The sequence below is a fragment of the Triticum dicoccoides genome, chromosome 7A (assembly GCF_002162155.2).
Source record: "Triticum dicoccoides isolate Atlit2015 ecotype Zavitan chromosome 7A, WEW_v2.0, whole genome shotgun sequence".
In the NCBI taxonomy this organism is placed as follows: domain Eukaryota; kingdom Viridiplantae; phylum Streptophyta; class Magnoliopsida; order Poales; family Poaceae; genus Triticum; species Triticum dicoccoides.
Window position 1 is genome coordinate 264,063,276 of NC_041392.1, and position 25,203 is coordinate 264,088,478.

General features: G+C 43.0%; 1 protein-coding gene across 1 annotated transcript in view; it reads left to right on the plus strand.

The window, feature by feature from the left end:
* LOC119332228 (MADS-box transcription factor 51-like) overlaps positions 1–24,806 on the plus strand; it is a 42,128-nt gene extending 17,322 nt beyond the window's left edge. Inside the window, exons 3-5 of the mRNA XM_037605413.1 lie at positions 22,982–23,043; positions 23,135–23,222; positions 24,286–24,806. Coding sequence (XP_037461310.1) covers positions 22,982–23,043; positions 23,135–23,222; positions 24,286–24,354 — 219 coding nt within the window. The 3' untranslated portion in view covers positions 24,355–24,806. The remainder of the gene's footprint in view (positions 1–22,981; positions 23,044–23,134; positions 23,223–24,285) is intronic.
* The last annotated feature ends 397 nt before the right edge of the window (positions 24,807–25,203 follow it).

Genomic DNA, 25,203 nt, shown 5'->3' on the forward strand with positions numbered 1-25,203 from the left:
ATACTTTTCTTGGGAAATAAAAAGCCATCAGAGGTCAAAGAGACCTCAAACGCAAGTAAGTAGCCAAGAGGGCCAAGATCAGACATAAGAAACTGCTCACTAAGACTGGCCATCACAAAGGCAATATACTTAGGGTCCTCGCTAGTGATGATCATGTCGTCAACATATAGAAGAAGAAGAGTCTGAGCATAAGCAGAAAGGTGGACAAACAGCGCTGGATCATGAGCACTCGTTGAAAACCCAGGGCAGTCACCAGGCAAGACACTTAATCAGGTGCAAGGGGCTCGCTTCAGGCCATAAAGAGAGCGATGGATACGACATACCATGTCGTCAGGGAACAGAATACCCAGGTGGGGGCTACATGTAAACCTCATCATGCAACTCACCATTAAGAAATTCACTCTTAACATCAAGTTGAGACACAGACGTGGCAAATAGAGGAAGTCAACATGAAATAGACGAATAGGCATGGAGAACTGAGTATGAACCATGGTCGTGGAATGCTTATAAATAGATAAAACCTCACAATGGTAAGACATAAAATATATCCAAGTGTGGCGAGAGAAATCATCTATAAACATAATATAGTGGCAATGACCCCCTTTCGAGCCAAAAGGAGCTGGACCACAAATCAGAGTGAACAAGCTCGAAAGGGCGTCGAGACATAATCTGGCTATGATGATAAGGTAGTTGGACCTGTTTGCCAAGCCAACAACCTTGACAATCTAAAGACACAACACTTGAGACACATCCACGAAGGCCATGTCGGACTAAGGACAAGAGATGAGAGCTTGACAAGTCACCAAGGCTATGATGCCACTGCTAACAAGAGCTGGTAGACCAGGCAACAGAGGCGGAAAGACCGATGGCGATGGAAGTGGAGGGAAGGTGAAGCCAGCCAGGCTCCTAGAGGCCCTGGGAGTCATGGCACTAGGGGCCAGCAGCAAGTAGAGTATATTGTGACTATCTAGAACATAGCATGAGTCGAAGTCGAGAATGGCCCTACAACCAGAGTCAACAATCTGACCACCAGAAATGAGCTGGATGGCAAGTTAAGGAACACGAACAACATCAGTAACATGAAAAGATGAAGTGCTGAGAATGCCTCGGCCAGTAACTGAGTGAGAGCTACAAACAGAAATAAAAACATGAATAAGAGAATCGAGAGATTGAATAGAGGACAGAGTGGATGAATCATGTGAATGAAAAGATGCTCTGGTATCAAGGATCCACTAAGATATACATGTGTGTGTAGAAGGTGATCTCGCATTGTGAGAAGAGTCGGGAGCAGAACCTATGGATGGAGAACTGGAAGATGCACTAGCAAGCATCAAAGTCGCACAATCTCCTGCTTAGTTAGGGGTGTTAATATTCATGCACTAGCCAACACAAGCAAAAGTCAGAACTTTTGGAAAGATCTAGGCAATCCACATATACACTTCCACACCCCTCTCACGTGTGATGCGGGAAGTCAAGATGTGAATAGACTCAGAGGTATGGCTCAAGAGGTCTATAGATGGATATAGAGGGGGCGATGTTGATTTTTGGATAAATTGCAAATGCTATGACTTGAATTCAAGACCTTACGTCGTGTTACCATGTTAATATTCATGCACTAGGCAACCCAACCAAAAGTCTGAACTAATGGAAAGGGCTAGGCAATCTATATATACACTTCAACACCCTCTCACATTTGACGTGGGAAGTCTAACACATGAATAGACTCAGAGGTATGGCTCAAGAGGCCTATACGTGGACACGGAGGGGGCAACAACAATTTTTGGATAAATTGGGAAAGTAGGGACTTGAAATCAAGACCTTAGGCTATGTAATCACCATGTATGTAGCATTCATGGACACCCACATATCTGACATTTTTGAAAGTGGACTAAGAACATTTACGTCCAGACTCCTCGAAGGCTTTCTAAACGTCCGGGTGGATAGCTCGGTCAGGGTCCGAACAAGAGAGAGAAGAAAAAAGGCCATCCAACCGGACTCATCAAAGTCTCCTCAAATGCTCGGGCTGTCTGGCACTCCATGAAGTCAGTCCATATATGGGGCGGATATGGGGAGGCTCGGACGCGCCCGGACATGCCTCACACGTTAGCCCAAAATCCGTTCCACCCACCTGGCCCCACCTACAACCTCAAATATTTTTTATCCTTTTCTCTTTCATCTCCCGCGTTGCCCTAGGTCAGAGAGGAGCTTGACTGGGTCAGATAGGAACTCACTAGCATGTGCTAGACACCACCCCCGTCCCTGCCCTGGACCTTTGCTGAAGCTCGTGGTTGCAACTACAACATGGTACCACGCGTGCATGCATGGACCATGCGCGCTGGCTGCAGCTGCGTGCTGCCACGCGGGCGTGGTGTCCGCTACGTGTAGCCACAACCGCCGCGTGTTTACATAAGAGTAAAATTAAGTGAATGATCAAATGACTAACAAAGTATCATGATTGACAATGACACTATCGCATTGTGGGAAATTAATGAATTATGGCAATGCATATATATTTTCCTTATATTATTCTCCCACACATTGACCAAAGCATGATGAAATGAGTTGACATAGGAGTAAGGAGCAGACTAAGGCATAATCTAGTGGTGGAAAGGGGCTGCTACCTTCTCACCCATCCAGGTTTAAGGCATGGTACTTGCAATTTTGGCTTGTTGCACCAATTATAGTGTAGGGGCCTCCCTTACAGTCTTTCTATAAAAAACATAAGAGTAAGTGCACGATCATATGACTTACAAAGTATAATGAGAAATAACATGTTCATGAGATAGTAAATATCATGACAAGTGAATTGTTCATGAGACTGGAAGGCACAGGTAAATTAACACACCGCCATCCAAAAAAATCTTGAAGGTCAAACTCTAGCCAAAATATATAACATAGATCACAAGTCACTACAAATTTGATAGTATTGGACACAAATCATGTAGTAGCCATGGTAGCCTCTGCGGCAATGATCTCATTCATATGCTTTTCAATAAAAGCATTTGATGGTAGTGCCCCTTGATTTATTTCGCTAGTAGTATTCCATCCACCAATGTGGAATAGCACTGTGTTGGGTTAAAGTCAAGGATTATTTCCTCAGGTATAAGGTGCTGCAACATAACGGGATATTAATGGTTAAGCTAAATAGTCAAAAATATCATTAGGGGGAGATTTACTTTACCTCCAGTATATGTGGACCATAATCCCCTTCATTCCCGAGGACCGACTCCAACTTATCATCACTGTCAATTAGAAGGTACTTAGGCCTATTGTGACACGGGTTTATGCAATGGATGTAAATGCATACTCACACAATGTTTACTATTACTCCTATTTTGGGTTCTTTCTCCTTTTATGTGTTGGTATATCAGCCTTATTTTGATACACTAGAAGAGCTACACTCATTCTATTGGTCTTCTCTGAGAAGGAGCACACAGGGATGCCACATTGGCATATGGTCCCAGCACCGAACCATTATTTGGACTAAACTATATCATTTAGATTAGAATAGGGTGCTAGGTGTGCATTTTGTGAGTTCGTTAACTAAAGTGTTCATTTACTCCGACTACGAGTTCACATACCAATTTTGTATTTCATTTGAGTAATGTAAGTTAATTAGAAGCTAGAATGCAAAAGTTACAAATAGTTAGGTTTATAACCAAACTTGTCACACATATTGATACTCTTAAGAAACCTACAATGTCCAACATGTCACCTATAATGACATCAAAAGTCTTGCCACCGACATAATGGAAGACACTCGCTTGCAAGCAAACATTACCGAGTACATCTCACTAGCTTCCGGCTTGTTTCCACATCTTACGCGGCTACCCGACACCACCTTTAAAAGTCGCGTGGTGAGATTCTCACTCGCTTGCATGCTGCGATGCTACACCTTGGACATTCCTAAGCCGCTATCGATCAACAAGGCTAGTGCTCACGACCAAAATACTTCGTCCACATCTATCACTAGCAAAACCTCACTACATAAAAATGCAAGTCTTTGTCCTTCTACAAGGAAATTACTCTCCAAGGCCATCTCCTCGAACAAGATAGCGACAAATATTCCAAAGTCACCCACTCTATTAGAATCGTATCTTGAATTTTCACCATTGAAATGTATATTTGGATTGGCTAGGCCTTTCCATTTGTTCAGACTTTTGGTTGCGTTGTCTAGTGCATGAAGCTTAACATGGTATCAGGGCCTAAGGTCTTGGGCTCAAGTCCTGGCTTTTGTAGTTTATGCAAAAATTGATGTTGCCCCCTGTGTGTCCACGTATAGGCCTCTTGAGCCATACCTCTAAGTCTATTCACATGTTGACTTCTTGTGTCACACACGAGAGGGGGTGTTGAAGTGTATATGTGGATTTCCTAGCCCTTTCCATCAATTTGAACTTTGGTTGCGTTGGCTAGTGCGTGAAGCTTAACATTCACTTCAAAAACCTCATGTGGCAGGAACAAAAGTAGAGCTACACAACTATGTCCCTCAAGGGAGCCACCACTGTCGACATCAACCGACACTAGAGTTAAGTTTTCGCCCGTAATGCCAACTACCACAAATAATGTATAGCACCTGATGCTCATAGTAGCTAGTCATGTCGTGTTGTGTATATCATGTGCTAATCAACACTCCCATCTCCCACAGGAAGCTTCCCACTATAGTACCTTAAGTTATTATAGATATAGTGGCACATGCCTATCCATTTTATCCATGTGAAACCCACTAGATTGATATGCCACGACAAATACCGCACGTGCCCAGAATCATGTATGTGCTCACTCTACCATCTACGTGCATCTAAATTTCAAACACCAACAAAATTGATGTGTCCTAGCTTGCTCGACATGTGTAGTAGGATCCCACTGTCACTACACATTAATCTTAGGAAAACCTAGCCCATGCAGCCATAGGACGTTATAGTCAAGTACACTTGAGAAAAGATGTAACCTCCACACCAGAACGGTAGCCATGTGCACCATAACTGCCTCCCTCATTCATGCCAAATCAGGAACCCACCATTCTAGATATGCTAGCTGATGCACCTCGCTAGCCACCTACCATTCTAGATATGCATGCTTTCACACCTTGCTATACACCCACCACCACATCTAGATGTCACAACCATAGTGTACGTTGGTCCATTCTTAAGAAGAAGAACTCACCAATTTGGCTGACTTGACCTCGGCATCATCAAGGAGAATGTGGTGTTGGGGTCATGGCACCTATGTTTTGCAAGAAACTAAGGATACTAGCGTGGCCAAATAGTAGACTAGCACCAAGGTGACATGCAGGAATTATTATTCTTTTAAGATCAATGTCTATCTTGACAATTAGTTCCCTGATACCTGTTTGCTTGAAAGAATTTTCTTTCTTTCATATTAGTGCCTTAACATCCAAGTCCTAACCTTTACTAAAATTTTCATGATGAAATCTTTGTAGTTGGATCATATAGTAAACATTAAAATTGATATGATGCAAGGTGGTGACCACAAGTGCCCAAATGACAATAGAACCTTTCAAGGGAAGTGTAAGCCATTATTGAACTTCAGGAGTTAAGGAAGGTTTTTACCAACCCCATAGCTATGCATGTTACTGAATGCAGCTACATTGCACCCAAACCTACAGTGGAAATAACTTAATATGTTTGCTTCTTGGCACATGCTAATTGTAAAGAGCAACAAACTAAACTAGTAACTAACAAGACGAAAAGACAAAAATAAAATGAAATAATATTAAATTTACATACTAAATCATCAAAAACCTAGAACCAACAATTACTAAAATAGTTGACACATTAAAAAGGGGGTTCAAGTTTACAACCATCACGAAGGCTCAACGAGGGATAGAGAGGGGGGCGCAACGTCAGCGAATAGGGCTATGACAATGAAGGATGGCAGATTCTCTCTTTGTATTTCTCATTTGTCCTTCCTTCAAGGATGTGATGGATCTTAGTGGTGTGGAGGTATGGGCTAGGGCACAACCCCCAAAATGCCTACGGATTGGACTAGAATAGGGTTAGGGCCAAATACCTCTTGGAGATGAATATAAGAATCAAGTTGACTCCTCTGTTTTGATCCAAGAACTCCAAGGTGAATTATACGCCCCCTAAACCCTAGTTACCTCCCATATATGGAATAAAAACAAATTTCACCCAATCAATGTTTGGACCGTGAAGACTAGGCCTTTTCTCCAGCTCTTCCTGCATGGTACAGATGGTCATACCACCTTGTACGGTCATACCCGAGCTCGTATTGTGCTATGTCCATTGCTCTAATGTGCTTAGTTGGTAGCTTGGTCATATTTTGCATACAACCTCAAATAGGGATGATCCAAAAAGGAAATTTGTTATTTCGTCATTTGAGCTCATTTGGAGGACTCTCTCATTCAATATACCAAATACAGCCACAAATTGTGCTATGTTTTACTAAAAAATGGGTAGCAATTCCTGGTAAGTGCTTACAAGGGAGAAACAACCAAAAGACCTACAAAATACAGAAAAAGGGAAACGAAATAAAAGCAAAACTTAATGGGACATTTTGAGATAAATCTCGAGAGTATCATGGTTAAACTCAATGGAATGATGAGTATAAATAAAACTTATCACAATGTATTGGAGATAAAGGGGGTATCACATCAAGGATACATGTACCTATGTCGGCATCCATCTTGTCATATGACACATCGTTTAACTTGTTACCAAATTCTACACTAAAGTTGTTTAGAGAGGAGACATGCAATGAAGAAAGTGTGTTCAAGACATAAACTAGAAATTGTTGTCCCCTATCATCTCAATAGAAAATTAAGGAACAAAACTATTATACCCTATTACATCTCAAAATTCACTACAATAAGCACTTCAAAAAGACAAGCTGACAAATCAATGGAAAGCTTTATCCGAAAGAGATCATCAGAAACTCCTAACCATAGCTTTCGTATTCCTCAAATACTTTTCATCATACTAGCTTCAACCATAGAAAAGATCCATTACAAGAGTATGAGATTGCATTGTCAGCATCCTAACACCACCTTCAAAATTGCTTTATCCTCATCCTTTGTAAACCTGTCAAAGAGCAAAATATGGAAATCATCTCATGAGGGGATTTAGTGATGTGCCCCTTCTGAGGCTCAGCTAGTAGAAGAGCACCCAGTCACCTTAGCCTTGGCGGCTAGGGTTTAGTCTTTGTCGATGGTAGTGACACGGTTTAGACACTAGCAACAAGATGACATGCATAAAGATTACATATGATTAAGACCAATGTCTATCTTGAAAATTGGTTCCCAAACATCTTCATGCTTGAGACTAAGATATTCTTTCATCTTAATATCCTTAACTTACAACTCACTTACTTTGTAGTAATTTTCTTGTTAAGCACTTTCTACTTGATCATATAATAAACAAGCTAATTTCTATGCTTCAAGGATAAAAGATATATCAGAAGAAGTCCTTAGCTTCCATCTCTGTTAGTTTTAGAATATCTTTCTTGATGAAAAGAAAAATTGCTATTTTCAAGGATAAAATATATATGACTAAAAGTGGTTGACATATCAATGATACACCTATAGTGACATACATCTTTTCTACGATGTATTGCCCAGATCTAAATGAGCAGTTCAAAGAGGAGACATAAATGAACAAAGCAAGTTGCACACACTAATATGAAACATGTTGTTCCCTATCGGCCCGACATAACACTAAGGGGATAAACAAGTTAGCACATATTACATCTCAAATTCACAATCATTTGCACTCCTTAAAATAACTACCAACCGAATTCAACACAAATCTATCCAACGGGAGACCAATCGGTCATCCCAACCATATCCATTGTATTCCTCAAATCACCCTTGTAAAATCAGCTTCATCCACAAAGGCGGAAGATTTCTTGCCTCACTAACAAGGACAAGATCTTCTTATTAGCATTTTAGAAATACCCTTGAAAATGCCACGTTCTTCTATATTTTGTAGATTGTCCAATATTGAATATAAGAATGTGTCCCCAAAACTATGTTATGTGGGATTGCAATGATGTATCCCTCATGATACCTAGACAACAGAAGAACACCTTCTCCATGTATCTAGCCCCACCTCTACATGGGCGAGGGGACGCAAAGAGGCATCAACAGCTAGGGTTTTGTCTAACCATAGTTGTTCGATGGTCGACACAACAGATGTGTGTGAACAAAGTAGTGGATCATTTAATAAACAATAAAATTACTACGCTTGAAGGATATACAATATATACGAGATAAAGTGGAAACATCCATTGTGTCATATCATCTATTGTACAACTCATTTTCAAGATCTAAAATAGTTCAAAGAGAATATCATATAGGAAGAAAATGAGTTAAACACACTTATCTGGAACCCCTTGTTCCCTATCAACTCAATGAAAAGCTGAGGGGAAAGACTATGAACAACTATCACATCTCAAATTTTACTACCATAAGCATTCTCAAAATTAACCACCAACCAAATGAATAAAAAACATTATCCAAAAGGGGACAAGTTGACCATCCCAACCATAAAATTCATATCCTTGAATCACCCTCATCCCACTAGCTTCACCAACAAGGTAGAGGATTCATTGCATATAGTAAAAACAACAATAGATCATCTCATCAGCATCTTACGATGATCCTTCACATGTATTTATCTTCTTTATTCCTCAAACCTATTGAATAATAAACAACAAGCAATCTATGAGTTATCTCATGTGGAGATGTAATGACTTTCATTTCACGCAATGCATCATTAGGTGTAATTCGTAGATGGGCCAACATATAACTGATAGACAATCCATAAAGGAGCAATCTCCCTGTGGAAAAAGGACATGTTGGGGGGATCTGTCCTAAGGTTTAGAGGGCTTTTAGGTTTGATAGTTTAAGCACAAAAGGCTAGTTGATCCTTACACAATCAAGCATGTCGAATAAGTAGAGATATGGAAATATAACAACTTGCATGAATGTATGTTAGTAAGGTAGAATGTGCAAACATAGGTTGACACGATGATTTTGGTGATGTCCTACACCCACCTTGATGGAGGATACGAACCAACGGTTCCAGGATCACAAGGGTCCTGGTTGTGTCGCCCACCAAGCGGCCCACGGAGCACAACCAACCTATTCCACAATGGGTTGCACTTAGAAGCATCACTAAAGGGTTGTTTAGATACCTAGATTTTAATTGATCGATTTTCCTAAACACAATTATGTTTGTAACTAACTAATTTTTTTGGTTATCATAACAAATTGAAGGATAAGTAATTTTTAGTTTTCCGAAAACCAAAAAACGAGTTTATGGAAAAACTACAATTTAACAGTTTTCTATAAACCCCTTAGCATATCTCTTGCAGCCGTTCTCATCCAATCAAGATTATACACATACTTTTTCCTAACAAAATTATTAATAAAACTATTTTTCTAAAAAAATCCTACTAAGAGCATTTTATTAAAACTAGGCTCTAATTTTGGTTATCCAAATAACCACCGAGGGTAAATCTTCCTGAAGTTGGCAATCTCCGAGCCCATACAAACTCTCTAGTCCTTCACATGTAGAACTTTATAGGAACTCAAGTGACTCCTAGCCATATGGGTTGCACACCATCCAAGAGTAACAAGCAAAGCAAAGTCACCGGATAAGAACTCCTTGAATGATCATCAATCAAACCTTCTCTCAAGAATCCAAGGATCACTCTCTCACAAGGATAGGATTGTGGTGAAAGGAAATGAGCTTGAGGTGTAGGCATTTAGTAAAGGGGAGTTCTTGGCCTTTAAAGAATCAAGAAATGAAAATGGAATCATCCAACACTTATTTTTTTTCTTTTTTCTTTCCTTGGATCTTGCTTCTCTATGTGGTAGATGGATGGAGTGGAGGAAGTGGATGGTTGAGGTGGCATGAACAAGGGTGGATGAGATGGATGGATGGACGCATGAAAAGGTATGAGAGGATGTTCATAGAGAAGATCCAAAATCTGACCGTCACTCAAAAAGTAACTAGGTTCAAAAGTACCGGAAGAAAACTTGTGGGACTACCGAACAAGTTCAAATAAATTTGAACAGTTAGGACTCTGGAGTACTGGTGAAATAATGAGTGGTGGTTCCGAATGAAAAAAGTAGCAGCTTTTCTACAAAGATAGAGTGATTTGGAAGTACCGGATAAAATCAATCACTCAGTTGTACTATAATAAACAAAGCAGTTCTAAGAATAAGAATTTGCAGAAAGAAGTAAGACAAAACTCAGGAGTACTAGTTGAAAATGAGTTGCGGCACTAAAACTAAACTGTGACTAGCATAGGAGCAAACCGAAATGACTCAGAAGCAACAACACCACCACCACCACCACCACCACCACCAACAACAACAACAAAGCCTTTAGTCCCAAACAAGTTGGGGTAGGCTAGAGGTGAAACCCATAAGATCTCGCGACCAACTCATGGCTCTGGCACATGGATAGCAAGCTTCCACGCACCCCTGTCCATAGCTAGTTCTTTGGTGATACTCCAATCCTTCAGGTCTCTCTTAACGGACTCCTTCGATGTCAAATTCGGTCTACCTCAACCTCTCTTGACATTGTACGCACACTTTAGCCGTCCGCTATGCACTGGAGCTTCTAGGGGCCTGCGTTGAATATGCCCAAACCATCTCAGACGATGTTGGACAAGCTTCTCTTCAATTGGTGCTACCCCAACTCTATCTCGTATATCATCATTCCGGACTCTATCCTTCCTCGTGTGGCCACACATCCATCTCAGCGTACGCATCTCCGCCACACCTAACTGTTGAACATGTCTCCTTTTAGTCGGCCAACACTCAGTGCCATACAACATTGCAGGTCGAACAACCGTCCTGTAGAACTTGCCTTTTAACTTTTGTGGCACTCTCTTGTCACAGAGAATGCCAGAAGCTTGGCGCCACTTCATCCATTCAGCTTTGATTCTATGGTTCACATCTTCATCAATACCCCCATCCTCCTGCAACATTGACCCCAAATATCGAAAGGTGTCCTTCTAAGGTACCACCTGCTCATCAAGGCTAACCTCCTCCTCCTCCTCACACCTAGTAGTACTGAAACCGCACATCATGTACTCGGTTTTAGTTCTACTAAGCCTAAACCCTTTCGATTCCAAGGTTTGTCTCCATAACTCTAACTTCCTATTTACCCCCGCCTGACTATCGTCAACTAGCACCACATCATCCGAAAGAGCATACACCATGGGATATCTCCTTGTGACCTCATCCATCACCAAGGCAAAACGATAAGGGCTCAAAGCTGACCCCTGATGTAGTCCTATCTTATTCGGGAAGTCATCAGTGTCGACATCACTTGTTTGAACACTTGTCACAACATTATCATACATGACCTTGATGAGGGTAATGTACTTTTCTAGGACTTTGTGTTTCTCCAAGGCCCACCACATGACATTCCTCGGTATCTTATCATAGGCCTTCTCCAAGTCAATGAACACCATATGCAAGTCCTTCTTTTGCTTCCTGTATCTCCCCATAAGTTGTCGTACCAAGAAAGTGGCTTCCATGGTCGACCTCCCAGGTATGAAACCAAACTGATTTTTGGTCACACTTGTCATTCTTCTTAAGCGGTGCTCAGTGACTCTCTCCCATAGCTTCATTGTATGGCTCACCAGCTTAATTCCACAGTAATTAGTACAACTCTGAGCATCCCCCTTGTTTTTGAAGATTGGTACTAATATACTCCGTCTCCATTCTTATGGCATCTTGTTTGCCCGAAAAATGAGGTTGAAAAGCTTGGTTAGCCATACTATCGCTATGTCCTCGAGGCCTTTCCATACCTCAATGGGGATACAATTAGGGCCCATCGCCTTGCCTCCTTTCATCCCTTTTTAAGCCTCATTGACCTCAGACTCCTGGATTCTCCACACAAAACGCATGTTGGTCTCATCAAAGGAGTCATCCAGTTCAATGTTAGAACTCTCATTCTCCCCATTGAACAGCTTGTCGAAGTACTCCCGCCATCTATGCTTAATCTCCTCGTCCTTCACCAAGAGTTGGCCTGCTCCATCCTTGATGCATTTGACTTGACCAATATCCCTCGCCTTCCTCTCTCGGATCTTGGCCATCTTATAGATGTCCCTTTCGCCTTCCTTCATGCCTAACCGTTGGTATAGGTCCTCATATGCCCGACCCCTTGCTTCACTGACAGCTTGCTTTGCGGCCTTCTTCGCCATCTTGTACTTCTCTATGTTGTCTGCACTCCTATCCAGGTATAGGCCTCTAAAGCAATCTTTCTTCTCTTTAATCGCCTTTTGGACATCATCATTCCACCACCAGGTATCCTTATCTTCGCTTCTCCTTCCCTTGGACACTCCAAACTCCTCCGAGGCCACCTTACAAATGCAAGTCGACATCTTCATCTACACATTGTCCGCATCCCCTCCTTCCTCCCAAGGGCCCTCCTTAATGACCATCTCCTTGAACGCCTGAGCTACCTCCCCCTTGAGCTTCCACCACTTCGTTCTAGCGACTTTGTCATGCTTATCCCGCTGGACACTAATCCGAAAGCGGAAGTCAGCAACGACCAGCTTATGCTGAGGTACAACACTCTCTCCAGGTATCACCTTACAGTCTAGGCATGCACGCCTATCTTCTCTTCTCAAGAGGATGAAATCAATCTGGCTAGAGTGTTGGCCACTATTAAAGGTCGCCAGATGTGATTCTCTCTTTCTAAAGAGGGTGTTAGCTACAATCATGTCGTAGGCTAGAGCAAAGCTTAAGATATCTTCTCCTTCTTGATTCCTGATGCCATAGGCAAAGCCCCCATGCGCCCCTTCAAAACCTATGTTAGATGTACCTACGTGGCCATTGAGGTCTCCTCCTATGAAGAGCTTCTCGCCAATCGGTACACTCCTAACCATGCCTTCCAGGCCTTCCTAGAATTCCCCCTTGGTGTTCTCATTGTGGCCTACTTGCGGGGCATATGCTCTGATAACATTGAGAACTAAGTCCCCAACTACCAGCTTGACCAGGATAATCCGGTCCTCACGTCTCTTGACGTCTACCACTCCATACTTGAGGCTCTTGTTGATCAAGATGCCTACACCATTTCTGTTTGCAGTCATCCCCGTGTACCACAACTTGAAGCCGGTATCCTCCACCTCCTTCGCCTTTTGTCCCCTCCATTTGGTTTCTTGGACACAAAGGATATCAACACCTCTCCTCACCGCTGGATCAACTAGCTCCTGAAGCTTCCCTATCAGAGACCCTACGTTCTGGCTACCTAAGCGAATCCTCCTAGGCTTGGCTAGCTTCCTTACCCTTCGCACTCGTTGAGTCAAATGTGAAGACCCTTGCTCATTTTCCACTACATCCGGGCACCGATGTAGCGCGCCACTAAGGATGCGACGACCCGATCCTCGCTTACTTGCCACCGTATTCGTATCAAGATACGACGCGCCACCGAGGGGGGGGGTGACGGCTCGACCCTTGCTCATTTTCCACCACACCTGGGTTTCGATGTGGCGTGTCACTAAGAGGGTTACGCCCCAATGAAAATCTTTTGGGTTTCATCTCCATAAGAGTGGCTGAGTTTTTACGTTGGCTCACCAAGCCTATCACAACCCTCCTCCTTTACCCGGGCTTGGGACCGGCTATGTTGCGACAACATAGGCGGAGTTCAAACGACTCGGAAGCGCCAAGGAGAAATGTTGTGCTTGGAAGTGTGGGAGCAAACTTATAATGTTACGTTGGAATGGTTTGACAGTTATAGAATGAAAGAAACTGTGGTCCCAAACTGTTGAAATTGACTTTGCTCGGGGGCAAAGAGAAACTCATACAAAGGAATGAATAAGGTGCGAATTTTGGAGGATTGTGTCTTAGGATATGTTCTTGGAGTTAAGACCAAAGTACTTTGCTTTTCCTCTCTTCACGTTAGGGTTGTCCTACACTCAATGTGAATCTTGGATTGACTAAAAGCATGTAAAATACGTACTAAGAGCTTTATGTAGACATCAAGTTGAAAAGTTGCAGGTAGGGTTCATCAATGATCTTCCACTTATAAAAAAGCATCATACACCATAATATCACATGCTATACCAGAATAAACACAATGAAACATTAGTCTCTCAATTGTTTTGTCATAAATCAACAGAACCACTAGGGTATAATAGAGATGCACTTTCAACATGCATCGACTAGAACAATTGTACCAAATAGTTAGGAATCACAAAAGTGTAAAACAAGGTGCCCCTCCCCAAATGGTGACAAGATTCCAGGTTGTAATGAAGAAACATATGGAGATCCAACCATTTCTACTATCTTTGATGAGTAGAGCATTCAGGAAAAGTTTTCATGTGAAAATTTGAATCAATGGGAATCTTAGCTTTGCAAATCCATTTAACACCAAAAGTCCCAACATTTTTATGCTCATGGGCGAACAAAGGATGATTCAGGTTATACTATGCGGCCCGCCTCAGAGGCGACTGGGCGGAGTGGGAGGGAATTGTTCTGTTTTTGTTTATGTTTGTTATCCCAGTAGAATTTTGTGTCCTGCTTATGGTGGCTAAACGAAGGCGCCCTAAAGTCATACTAATGTCCTTCCCGCCACTCCCCACTCCATTGGTGCTTCCAACAATGACGGAAGGTCCATAAAGCTTTGGTACCAGCGGATCCGATTGTATTGGGCAATTTATTTAGATGAAGTGGGTGCCAGACCACTGGTTCGAGCGACAGTGATGGCGCTCTAGCGTTGATCTGAAGGATGGTGGTTGTTTGGGTGGTGACCATGACTCGATGTTCGACCTCCATTATCTGGTGGAGGGATCTAGATCTGGAAGAAGTGCTCGAATCCCTCAGTCGGCATGCTTCTATGATTCTAGTGATGACTTTGATTCCAGGATGTAGGTTCAAAGGGGCTGAAGTGTCGATGACTTACCGTCCGCCTGAAGGAAGGTTTGACCAGCTCCTAGAGGGAGCAGCAGAGACGACGACGCGCCATCTACTCATTCCTGAGGTTGAAGACGATAGATTCCTCAGGGGCTCTCTTGTAATTTTTACTATTCACACAATTGTTTCTGTAATGCTGGAATCTGAATAAATTGTGCCTTTTTCGCAAACAAAGATAACAAAGCCCCTTTCCAAGCCATCTATCAATTAGAGAGGTTTAGGCTGCTTTTGACATTGCAATGGATGATTATAATCCTGTTTTCCCAACTAGTTTTTATCTATTTTAGTGTTTGTTTAGTCTGCTTTAGCCTATCTTTTTGGCTAATTTTCTATAGTAGATGATAAAATAAGAACAACACAACACAGTGGAGCAATCACAAATTGAGCCTTTCTTTTCGACGACGGGTGAATTTTATTGACTCAAAATGAAGCATCAAAGGGATACAAACACAATAAGCACACACCCGGTCTATGCATAATTACGATCCACATATCCAACACCAACACACACATACACACAAAGAGTCACGAATGCAAATGAAAAATTCATACAAGATCGAAGCTATGCTTAGGCAGATGGGAAAGAAGAAAAAGAAACTCTAAAGGGATTAAACAACGATCGACAAACTCCTACGATGCCAAGATCTGCACCAATCATCTATTCATATCACGACAATGAGAGAGGTTCTCCCGTAGCATTGCCTCCAAGAAGGGAACAACACTCAAGCATCGCCGTCACTGGATCCAACCACCAATGATGAGATCCTGGGTTTTCACTTTGAATAGTCCGAGCAAACCTTAGCAATGCCTTCAACAAGGTAACGACGAGAAAACACCACCATTGCCAGGTATAACCAACTACAGTCACACCTAGGGTTTTCACCTCGAGGCTTGAGACTGGGTACTCAAGAAGCATGACCAAATTGAAATCATCATGTGTTGTCGCCACTGCTTTCTACGATACCAGCAGCTACATGCGTAGCACGGTCTCGATGTGAGGCGCTAGACCAGTATCGACCATGCCCGCAAAAACAGACAATCAAACCGCTACAAGTGCTAGGAGACACGAAAGGCTCAGTATGGCGAAGGTCATTGTCATAAATTTGAAGACGATTGGCGGGTAAGGAAGGTCACCGGCGCAGCGAAAATCCCAATCCGGAACACTCCGGCAATCGCACATTGTCCTCCTGCTCCTTCATCCTCGTCTGTGGGGCGGAATTGGTCAGCAAAACGTACTCGTCGTTGCTGGGGGATATGAAGGCCCAAGACCCTCAGACCTATTACAAGAACGTCCTAGTAGCACAGGACCACATCGCCATCCGAGCATCCGAGCGGAGGGTAGCCTTATTGGAATGCAGAAGGACACCGCTGCCTCCCCTGTACTTGTAGATGGGATCGCGACCACCGACGCCTTGCCACCGGGACTAGGATTGAAGACTACTACTCCAACGCCATCATCGTATGATTCAACTGCACTCAAGGCTCTCTTGGATACCGTTGGGGCACTGTCCAACAACAATACCCGATCGTCCGGGTGTATTGATCAAGTCAACCATGTATCATTGAGTGGGGTGCCAATCATGGAGTATGGGCCTATCATCAGAGACCTATACAAACATCACAACAAGAAGAATGGTGGCAAGCCCTTCACATTGCACCATTGCTACAAGAACTAGTTTTTTTTTCTTTTTTCGAAAAGGGGCCAGGCCCCGGCCTCTGCATCAGAATGATGCATACAACCATATTATTAATAATAAGTGAAATGTTCAACAGAAGTCCTCAGGTCTCAAAAGTAAAGAAGCTCACAAAGAGCAAAAGCAACATGACAGGATAGCCACAACCGTCAGGCAAAAATATAAGATAGGAAACTAAACACCTATCCTATTACATGACCGCCATCCAAACCGGTTGAAGATATCCCGAGCTACCATCTCCCATCGGATAGATCCAGTAACCAAACGCTCCCTGGCCTCCGTCGGAGTGAGTAGCGACCACATATGGATGAGTGTAGTGGTCCGGAAGATAACCTGCAAGAAATGAATTTTTGTTGTTCTGTTAAAAACCAAATTGTTTCTGCAGTTCCAGACTGCCCATAATAAAGCACATACTCCTACATGGATATGTCTCGCAGTTTCAGAGTCTAACCCATCTAACCACGTCCCAAATAATGTGTTGATGTTATTCGAAGGAGTAATATTAAAAGCTAGGTGCACTGTCCGCCACAATTTTTTTGCCAAGGGACATTCGAGAAAGAGGTGTTTGATGGATTCGTCCGAATCACAGAAGCTACATCTTGTAGATCCTGTCCAATTGCGTTTTGCCAAATTGTCCTTAGTTAGAATGACTTGTTTATGGCCAAACCACATAAACACTTTGATTTTTAAAGGCACTTTGACTTTCCACACATGTTTTGAACGAGGAATGGTGCTAGAGTTGATAACATCCAAATACATGAATTTAACCGAGAACTCTCCATTCTTTGTTAGTTTCCAGCTCAACTGATCGGGTTGTTGAGAAAGGTGGACCTCCATCAATCTTCCCACAAGGTGGATCCAAGCTTCCCAATGATTTCCCGCTAGAGTCCTCCTGAATTGAATATTTAGAGGATTTGACTGTAATACTGTTGCAACATAAGCTTCTCTTCGCTGCACAATATTATAGAGAGAAGGATATTGGAGTGCAAGGGGCGTTTCCCCTAGCCATGTGTCCTCCCAAAACCTCGTGGTAGTACCATTTCCAACTACAAAATTTGTCCTGTTGAAAAAGGTTGATTTCACTTTCATCGGTCCTTTCCAAAAAAGCGAATCAGTCGGCCTCACCGTCACCTGGGATAGTGTTTTGGAATGAAGGTACTTGTTCCGCAGGATTTGGGCCCACGTGGCATCCGTCTCTACAGATAGCTTATACAACCACCTGCTGAGTAAACATCTGTTCTTCACCTCTAGGTTTTCAATGCCGAGACCCCTTTTGTCTTTCGGTCTACAAATGATATCCCATTTAGCGAGCCTGTATTATCGTTTTAAATCGTCACTCTGCCAGAAGAAGCGCGATCTATAGAAGTCTAGCCTTTTTCGGACTCCAACTGGTACCTCAAAAAAGGACAAGAGAAACATAGGCATACTCGTAAGAACCGAATTAATGAGAATTAATCGGCCTCAGTATGACATAAGCTTGCCCTTCCAGCAGCTTAGTTTCTTTTCAAATCGATCCTCAATGCACTTCCATTCTTTGTTAGAAAGCTTGCGATGGTGAATTGGTATACCCAAATACGTGAAGGGTGAAGACCCCAATTCGCAGCCGAACAAATGTTTGTAAGCTTCTTGTTCATCTTTAGCTCTTCCAAAGCAGAACAATTCGCTTTTATGGAAGTTAATCTTTAACCCCGATAATTGTTCGAACATACATAACACAAGCTTCATGTTTCTTGCTTTTGCCAAATCATGCTCCATGAAGATGATAGTATCATCAGCGTACTGAAGGATCGACACTCCGCCATCCACTAAATGCGGAACAAGGCCACCTACTTGGCCGTCATCCTTAGCCCTTCCTATTAGGATTGTCAACATGTCGACCACTATGTTGAAAAGAATCGGTGACATCGGGTCACCTTGCCTCAGGCCCTTGCGTGTCTGAAAGTAATGACCTATGTCGTCATTCACTTTGATCCCAACACTCCCTTTTTGAGTGAAAGAATCTACCTGGTGTCTCCAGGCCTGATCGAATCCTTTCATATGCAATGCCTGCTGAACGAATGTCCATTTTACTTTATCGTACGCTTTTTCAAAATCCACTTTGAAAACCACCCCATCAAGTTTTTTCGTGTGGATCTCATGGAGAATTTCATGCAGAACTACAACCCCTTCTAGGATGTTTCTGTCCGGTATGAAATCAGTTTGGGAAGGCTGCACCACAGTATGCGCAGTCTGCGTAAGCCTATTAGTCCCCACCTTGGTGAAAATTTTAAAACTGACATTAAGAAGACAGATTGGCCTGAACTGTTCAATCTGCACGGCCTCTGTTTTCTTAGGAAGCAAAGTGATTATTCCGTAGTTTAAGTGAGACAGCTGTAACTGTCCACGGAATAAATCATGGAACATCGGGAGCAAGTCTCCCTTGATAATGTGCCAGCACTTCTTATAAAACTCCGGCGGAAAACCATCCGGTCCTAGAGCTTTATTGTTCTTCATTTGTGAAATTGCCTCAAACACCTCAAACACCTCTTTCTCCGAAAATTGCCTCATCCGCAGCTAGCTGAGGGATATCCTCGGTCCTTGACTCATCCAAGGATACAAAATTATCCTCAAGAGGCCCAAACAACTGCTTATAGTAATTCGTGATGTATAATTTTAGGTTCTCCTATCCTAAAATCGTCCCCTCATCTTGCTCGAGCTGAAAGATCCTCCTCTTTCGATGCTTGCCATTCGCAATCATATGGAAGAACTGAGTGTTATCATCCCCTTGGACGATTTTGCGAACTTTAGCTCACAGTGCCCACTTCAATTCCTCCTCTCAAAGCAGTTCTTTCAGTCTCATTTCCGCCTCCACTTTAGTTACCAACTCCCTGGTATCTAGAATGGAGGACTCGGCTTTTAAATCTAGGGATTGAATAAGTAGGAGCCTTTCCTTCTCGACCTTATATATCCCACTCAAATGTTTGGCCCATCCACGTAAGAACTGTCTTAGGTGCCTTATCTTATTCTGCCATCTTTCAACATTCGACCTCCCCCCTGAATCTTTAGCCCATTCTCGTGCTATCAGATCCAGGAACCCTTCTCTTTCAAACCGCGCTAATTCGAAAGAAAAAGTGTTCTTGTTGCCCACATGCGTTTCTTCTCCAGAGTCAACCAGCAATGGGGTATGGTCGGAGATCGCGTGAGATAATGCTTGGACCATCACAAGGGGAAACTTCTACTCCCATTCGACGCTAGCTAGGACACGATCCAGCTTCTCAAACGTCAGGATTTGTAACGTGTTGGCCCAAGTGAATTTTCTACCAGAAAGCTCTGTCTCTCTAAGATCCAAGCTTTCAATGATTGTATTGAACATAAACGACCATCTGCCGTCAAATTTATCATTGTTTTTTTCCTCCCAACGTCGAATAATGTTAAAATCGCCCCAACCAGAATTGGGAGGTTCTCGCTACCGCAAATACAGACTAGATCCGCCAAAATGTCTGGTTTGAGTTCAGGCTGTGCGGTGCCATATACTGCCACCAAAGCCCAATTAAACCCATCGGCCTTCAATCTGACCCGAAACTTAAGCGCAAAATCACCCATAACCACATTCCGGACTTCCAACGTATCGCATTTAACCCCAAGTAAAATCCCACCGGATCTTCCTCTTGGAGGTAAGCAATGCCAATCAAAATCAACACCTCCCGATAATGTACTAAGAAACCGGGGAGTAAAATTGTCCGTTCCGGTTTCGGAGAGGGCGATAAAATCCAACTTGTGCTCTAAGATGCATCCGCTAGAAACCTTCTCTTAGCCAAGTCCTTAAGACCTCTGCTATTCCAAAAGGTTCCTTTCATATTTCATCATGAAATTTTTTAGTGGTCCGGGCCCTAGCACTTCTACGCACAACCGAAGCCGGATAAATCTTACGTTTCCACTTGCGTTTAGGCTTGTTTTGGTCCTCTACTCGGTCCTCACAACCAAGCTCATTGGACCTAACCACCGGAGCATCTGCAAGAATGGAAACTCTTGGGGAAATAGGGCACTCATCCTCCTCCGTTTCAGGAAGTGAGGGTGCAAGATCCGCACAAAAACAATCAAGTACCCTAACTCCCAACGCATCTATATCCGAATCGTTCATAGGTTTGACCACCGCTAAGTTTCGAATCATTTCTAGAGCACGCTCCGCTTCAAGATCCAGGATATCATTAACGGATTTAGAAATTTCACTATCATTACTACCTAGTGAAACTCCCAACTAATTTGCATTATGTATAATCTCATCATTAGAAAAATGCAAAAATAGAATTGGAGGTATTGACTGACATACCAGCAGTGACTTCAATGTCATGAAGCTTGGCCGCCCGCATGGTGCACCTTAGCTGCATATCATCAACATCCGGCTGATCCTGGAGGCGGCAGCTCATCCAACGACCTTCGGGCACAGGATCCGGAATCCCTCCGAAAGCGATGATCTCATCCCGCGTGGCCCCGTTCGGGGTAGGGCCTCCTGCCCCCAACAGGGCTCAACAGAGTTGAAGCCACCGGGGCGCTGCCAGGTGACGTCGCCCGAACCGGTGCAGCTCCTTCAGCCACCATCGTCTCGGGGCCCAGCGCGCCCAGCGACGTCAGCCTGGGTCCGAAGACAGGGGATGTGGCAGAAGCCGCCCCCTCCAGCGGCGCCAAGGGAGAGGTAGGGGCGGAGGCCACCTGCCCACGCCCCCCTCCCGACCCGGCATCACCACTGGCACGCGGTACAACCGCAGTCGCGCAAGGCGTCACCGGGTGCCTCGTCTGTTGCGAAATGAATCCAGAGGAACTCTGAGACCATGTCGAAGAGGTCATGGATTACCATATCCGTCGAAGCTGATGACGAGGAGGATGAACACCCTTTCAGGAGGTAGGACGGTAATTAACAAGATTGCAAAAGAGAGGAAGAAGCATGGAGGCATCGACGCCTACAAAGAGGAGCTTGATGCTATGATTGAGAGCAAGAAAGCATTGGCAGCCAAACGCAAAGAAAGGACGACAAAGTGGAACGAGCTCAAGTGCTTGGAGGACGAGAAGTGGAGGCCCAAGTTGGTGGCCGAAGAGAGGAAGGTGAAGGAGGAGGAGTGTAGGATTGCACTCAAGGAGGAAAGGCTTGCAAAAGATAAGAAGGCCGAAGAGAGGGTTATCATGTTCATGGACCCTAACGCGATGGATGCCACGGCAAGGAAGTATTGGGAACTCACTCGTTTAAAGATCATAGCCCAATCGGAGGCCTCTCGTGGGGGTGATGGTGGTGGCCATGGGGGTGATGGTGGTGTCTATGGAGGTGATGATGATGGTGGCCGTGGGGGTGCTGATGTTTTCTTTGGAGATGATGAGCACGAAAGTGCTTTGAACGTTCAGCCGAAACATGCCTTTGGTAGGGCTGAATCCACGACATAAGACATGCAATGTTGTGGTGATTTTGGATCAAACTTGATCGACGTGGTGCCTTTTGGATGAACTTTGTGCATGTTTTAATTTGAATTTCTCGATGATATGAACTATATGCATGTTTATATGGTCGATTTGTTGTGTACGTTGAATTTGAATCTTTCGAATGCTTGATGAATTATTGTGCAATTCTTTGAAATGTATGTGATAAAGGCTGGAAGAATTTGTCAATTTTTTTAGAGAGTTAAATATAGGGGTTCAGCTAGGTTCCGCAACCTTTGGCGGAGCAAATTCTGAAGGAGTTAAGTATACGGAGGCATATAAGGAGTTAAGATATAAGGAATCAGCTAGAGATGCTCTTAGTGGTAAAAACACTGTTTTGTTTAGGGCCCAAATGATACTATTCTAATTCTAAGGAATGATTTTCAGACCAAAACAGCCTCTCCCAATCATTCTCCAATAGTTAAGTTGTTGCTTGGTAGCAGATGATCATCTTCCAAAGTGAAACTAGACCCAGGTGTAAAGAAAGAAGCAGTCAATACAGATATTTGACAAGGAAGACGTCACATAAAAGTTTCTCTTTTAAGCCAAGTATCGTCTCAAGAGAATGGGCTTCCTGTTTTAATCCTAGATCCTGTTTCTAGCTTCAATTAAGCACTTGACAAAGGAAACACGACTGTAGAAATAAAAAGTGTATGATGGAGATGACATTTATCAGCGATTGAAAGCAATCTCGAAGTAAACAGCTTGCGTTCAAATTTTCGGGTTTGAATTCAATCTTTGATAGGTCCATTTTGTTGGCTAATTAAGTATATAACCAGCTGCGGTAGAGAATTAATGCTGGTAAAGTTGGTAAGCACGCATCGGAGATTTAATTCCAACCTCATACCTGTACTGTTGTAGTGGATTTGTTCATGCTTGGTTTCTGTAGCAAGTTACTAACCGGTTCTTTCAATTCTTTGGACAGCTTGATCTGAACGAGCAGTCAGTTCCAGAGTCAGTATCTGAACTAAATAGCTTCGCTCAAATGTAATTACTCATCCATCACACATCCATACACTGATCGAGCTGTGCCTAAGATTATATATTTGGTATTACACACACTGCTGTCTAATTTCAGGGCCCTGGAACTAGATGTTAAAGAGATGAGCATGGCTGAGCTAACCCGCTTCGAGGAAATTGTTAGAGAAGCATTGGCAGCTGTTAAGGTCAGCTAGTTTTTTTATCTCCACAACATTGTAGCGTACATTTGAAGTTCACCTGCATAACGATTTCATTTGCAATGTTAATGAATGTGCATGTATATATACAAAAATGTTTGAGAGCTGCTTTTTTTTTTGTGTGTGTGCATGGCTGAGCTCACCCAAACTGAGGTTACTTCGAGAACGCTGAAACTCCAGTATTTTCTCTAATGCAACTAAAGTTTCAGTATTGATGGATGAACATAGTAAACATAGAGTTTTTTTACGGTACATCATATACTACCTCCGGAACCGAGGAGTATTGAATCATCTCAGCCGTTAATTAGCGGGGTAGTTTTGTCAAAAAAATATTATTCCGTAATTTGTAAAATCTCTCATGGTGACCATCCTCGTCTGACCTCGTGGTTGCCATCGCCGGTCATCAACGGTGCATGTCCAACAATCGATCAGAGCCGCGACCTTCATGTGGGAGCTCTAAGTCTGTGATCGGGCATCAAATCAATCAGAAGGCCATGGAGCCGCCCCTACGGCGTCCTGGTCAGCAGCACCGTCGTTGCTGCAGATCCCTCTCGGAGGTTCGGCCGCTGCTTGTGCGTGCGTCGGCCGCGGCTGCCGGCTTGATCGCCGGAAAACAATCGCCTGCTCACATACGTACTAGTACTGCCAATCAATGTATTGTACATGGTGATTTCCTCGGCCAAAAAGACCTTCGGCATGGATCCATATGTACAATCGCCTGTGTTGCATCTCATGTCCGCCGGAAAATATTCGGCCGAACCGGTCGCTGCAGTCTCGTCAGGCAGGAGACAAAACACACGGATTTCTCAAAACATGTAGAGTTTTGGTATCTATTTTGTAAGTCTTCCAATTTTACCCCTTGAACAAAATAGACTACTGATTTTTCCTAGTAGTATTGGTGGATCTAGTCCATTGAATCACTGGAAATGGACGGGTTACATTATTTTGATGTGCCGTAAAAGGTCTCACAAACATATCAATTGTTCATTCACAGTTAGTCTTCATGCATTGGTTAAGTTACTTTATATTCTTGTTGTTCTTCTGTTCATAGGCGAGATTAAGGAGAGATCCACAGAAGAAAGGGGACAACTGGTCGGGCCAAGAGTCGGGAAAAGAGTGAGGCTGTGAGAACGTTCTGGAAGGGAAGGGTATATATACGTAGGCACAGTCTACATCTGCATCCAGACGTTCAGAACCTGCAGCCAATGTTCATGCTTGCAATAGCCGACTCGGTTTATTGCCTAAGGTTAGAATGACCTCCTCAGGAAAGAAGAAGCGGGAGCTCTGCTAGTCTGCTATATATCGCCTAAGAACACTGAGCTCAAGTATCTTGTATCAAATTCAAATATGCCGTTCTTACGATACAGCCGGGGCTCTGCTATTTATTGCCATAAGTGCAATTCAAGAATTACCATGTATTGTTCTATTGTATCGAACATTTGTTTTTGTTCCGTCCATGTACATGCCTGTACTTGCATTCGTTTGCATGAGCTCGAGTTCATATGGTGTAAATCCTGGCAAAATATTAGTAAGAAGAAATGAATTACCCGACGAAAAGTTTGGTGACCGCTATATCTTGCTTAAGTCAACATGGAAGAGGTGCCCCTATATCTTGCATTCAACGAATCTCACTTCCGACTCGCTGAAGGGGGTGAGCGAGGTGGGCTAGCCCACGAGCGCGGGAGGCCACCGCCTGTTTTCTGTTTTTTTGTATGTTTTCTGTTTTTTCTTAAATTTTGTATTTTTGTTTATACTATAAAATTTTCTTGTCTATGCTATAAAATATTATATATATATAACAATATTTTACAAAAAACATTTCAAAAATGTTGATCAAGCATTTGAAAAATGTTAATCAAGCATTCAGAAAATTTTGAAAAATATAAATCAAGCATTTAGAAAATTTTGAACAAATATGAGAAAAATGTTAAACAAGTATTTGAAAAAAATATAAATCAAGCATTCGGAA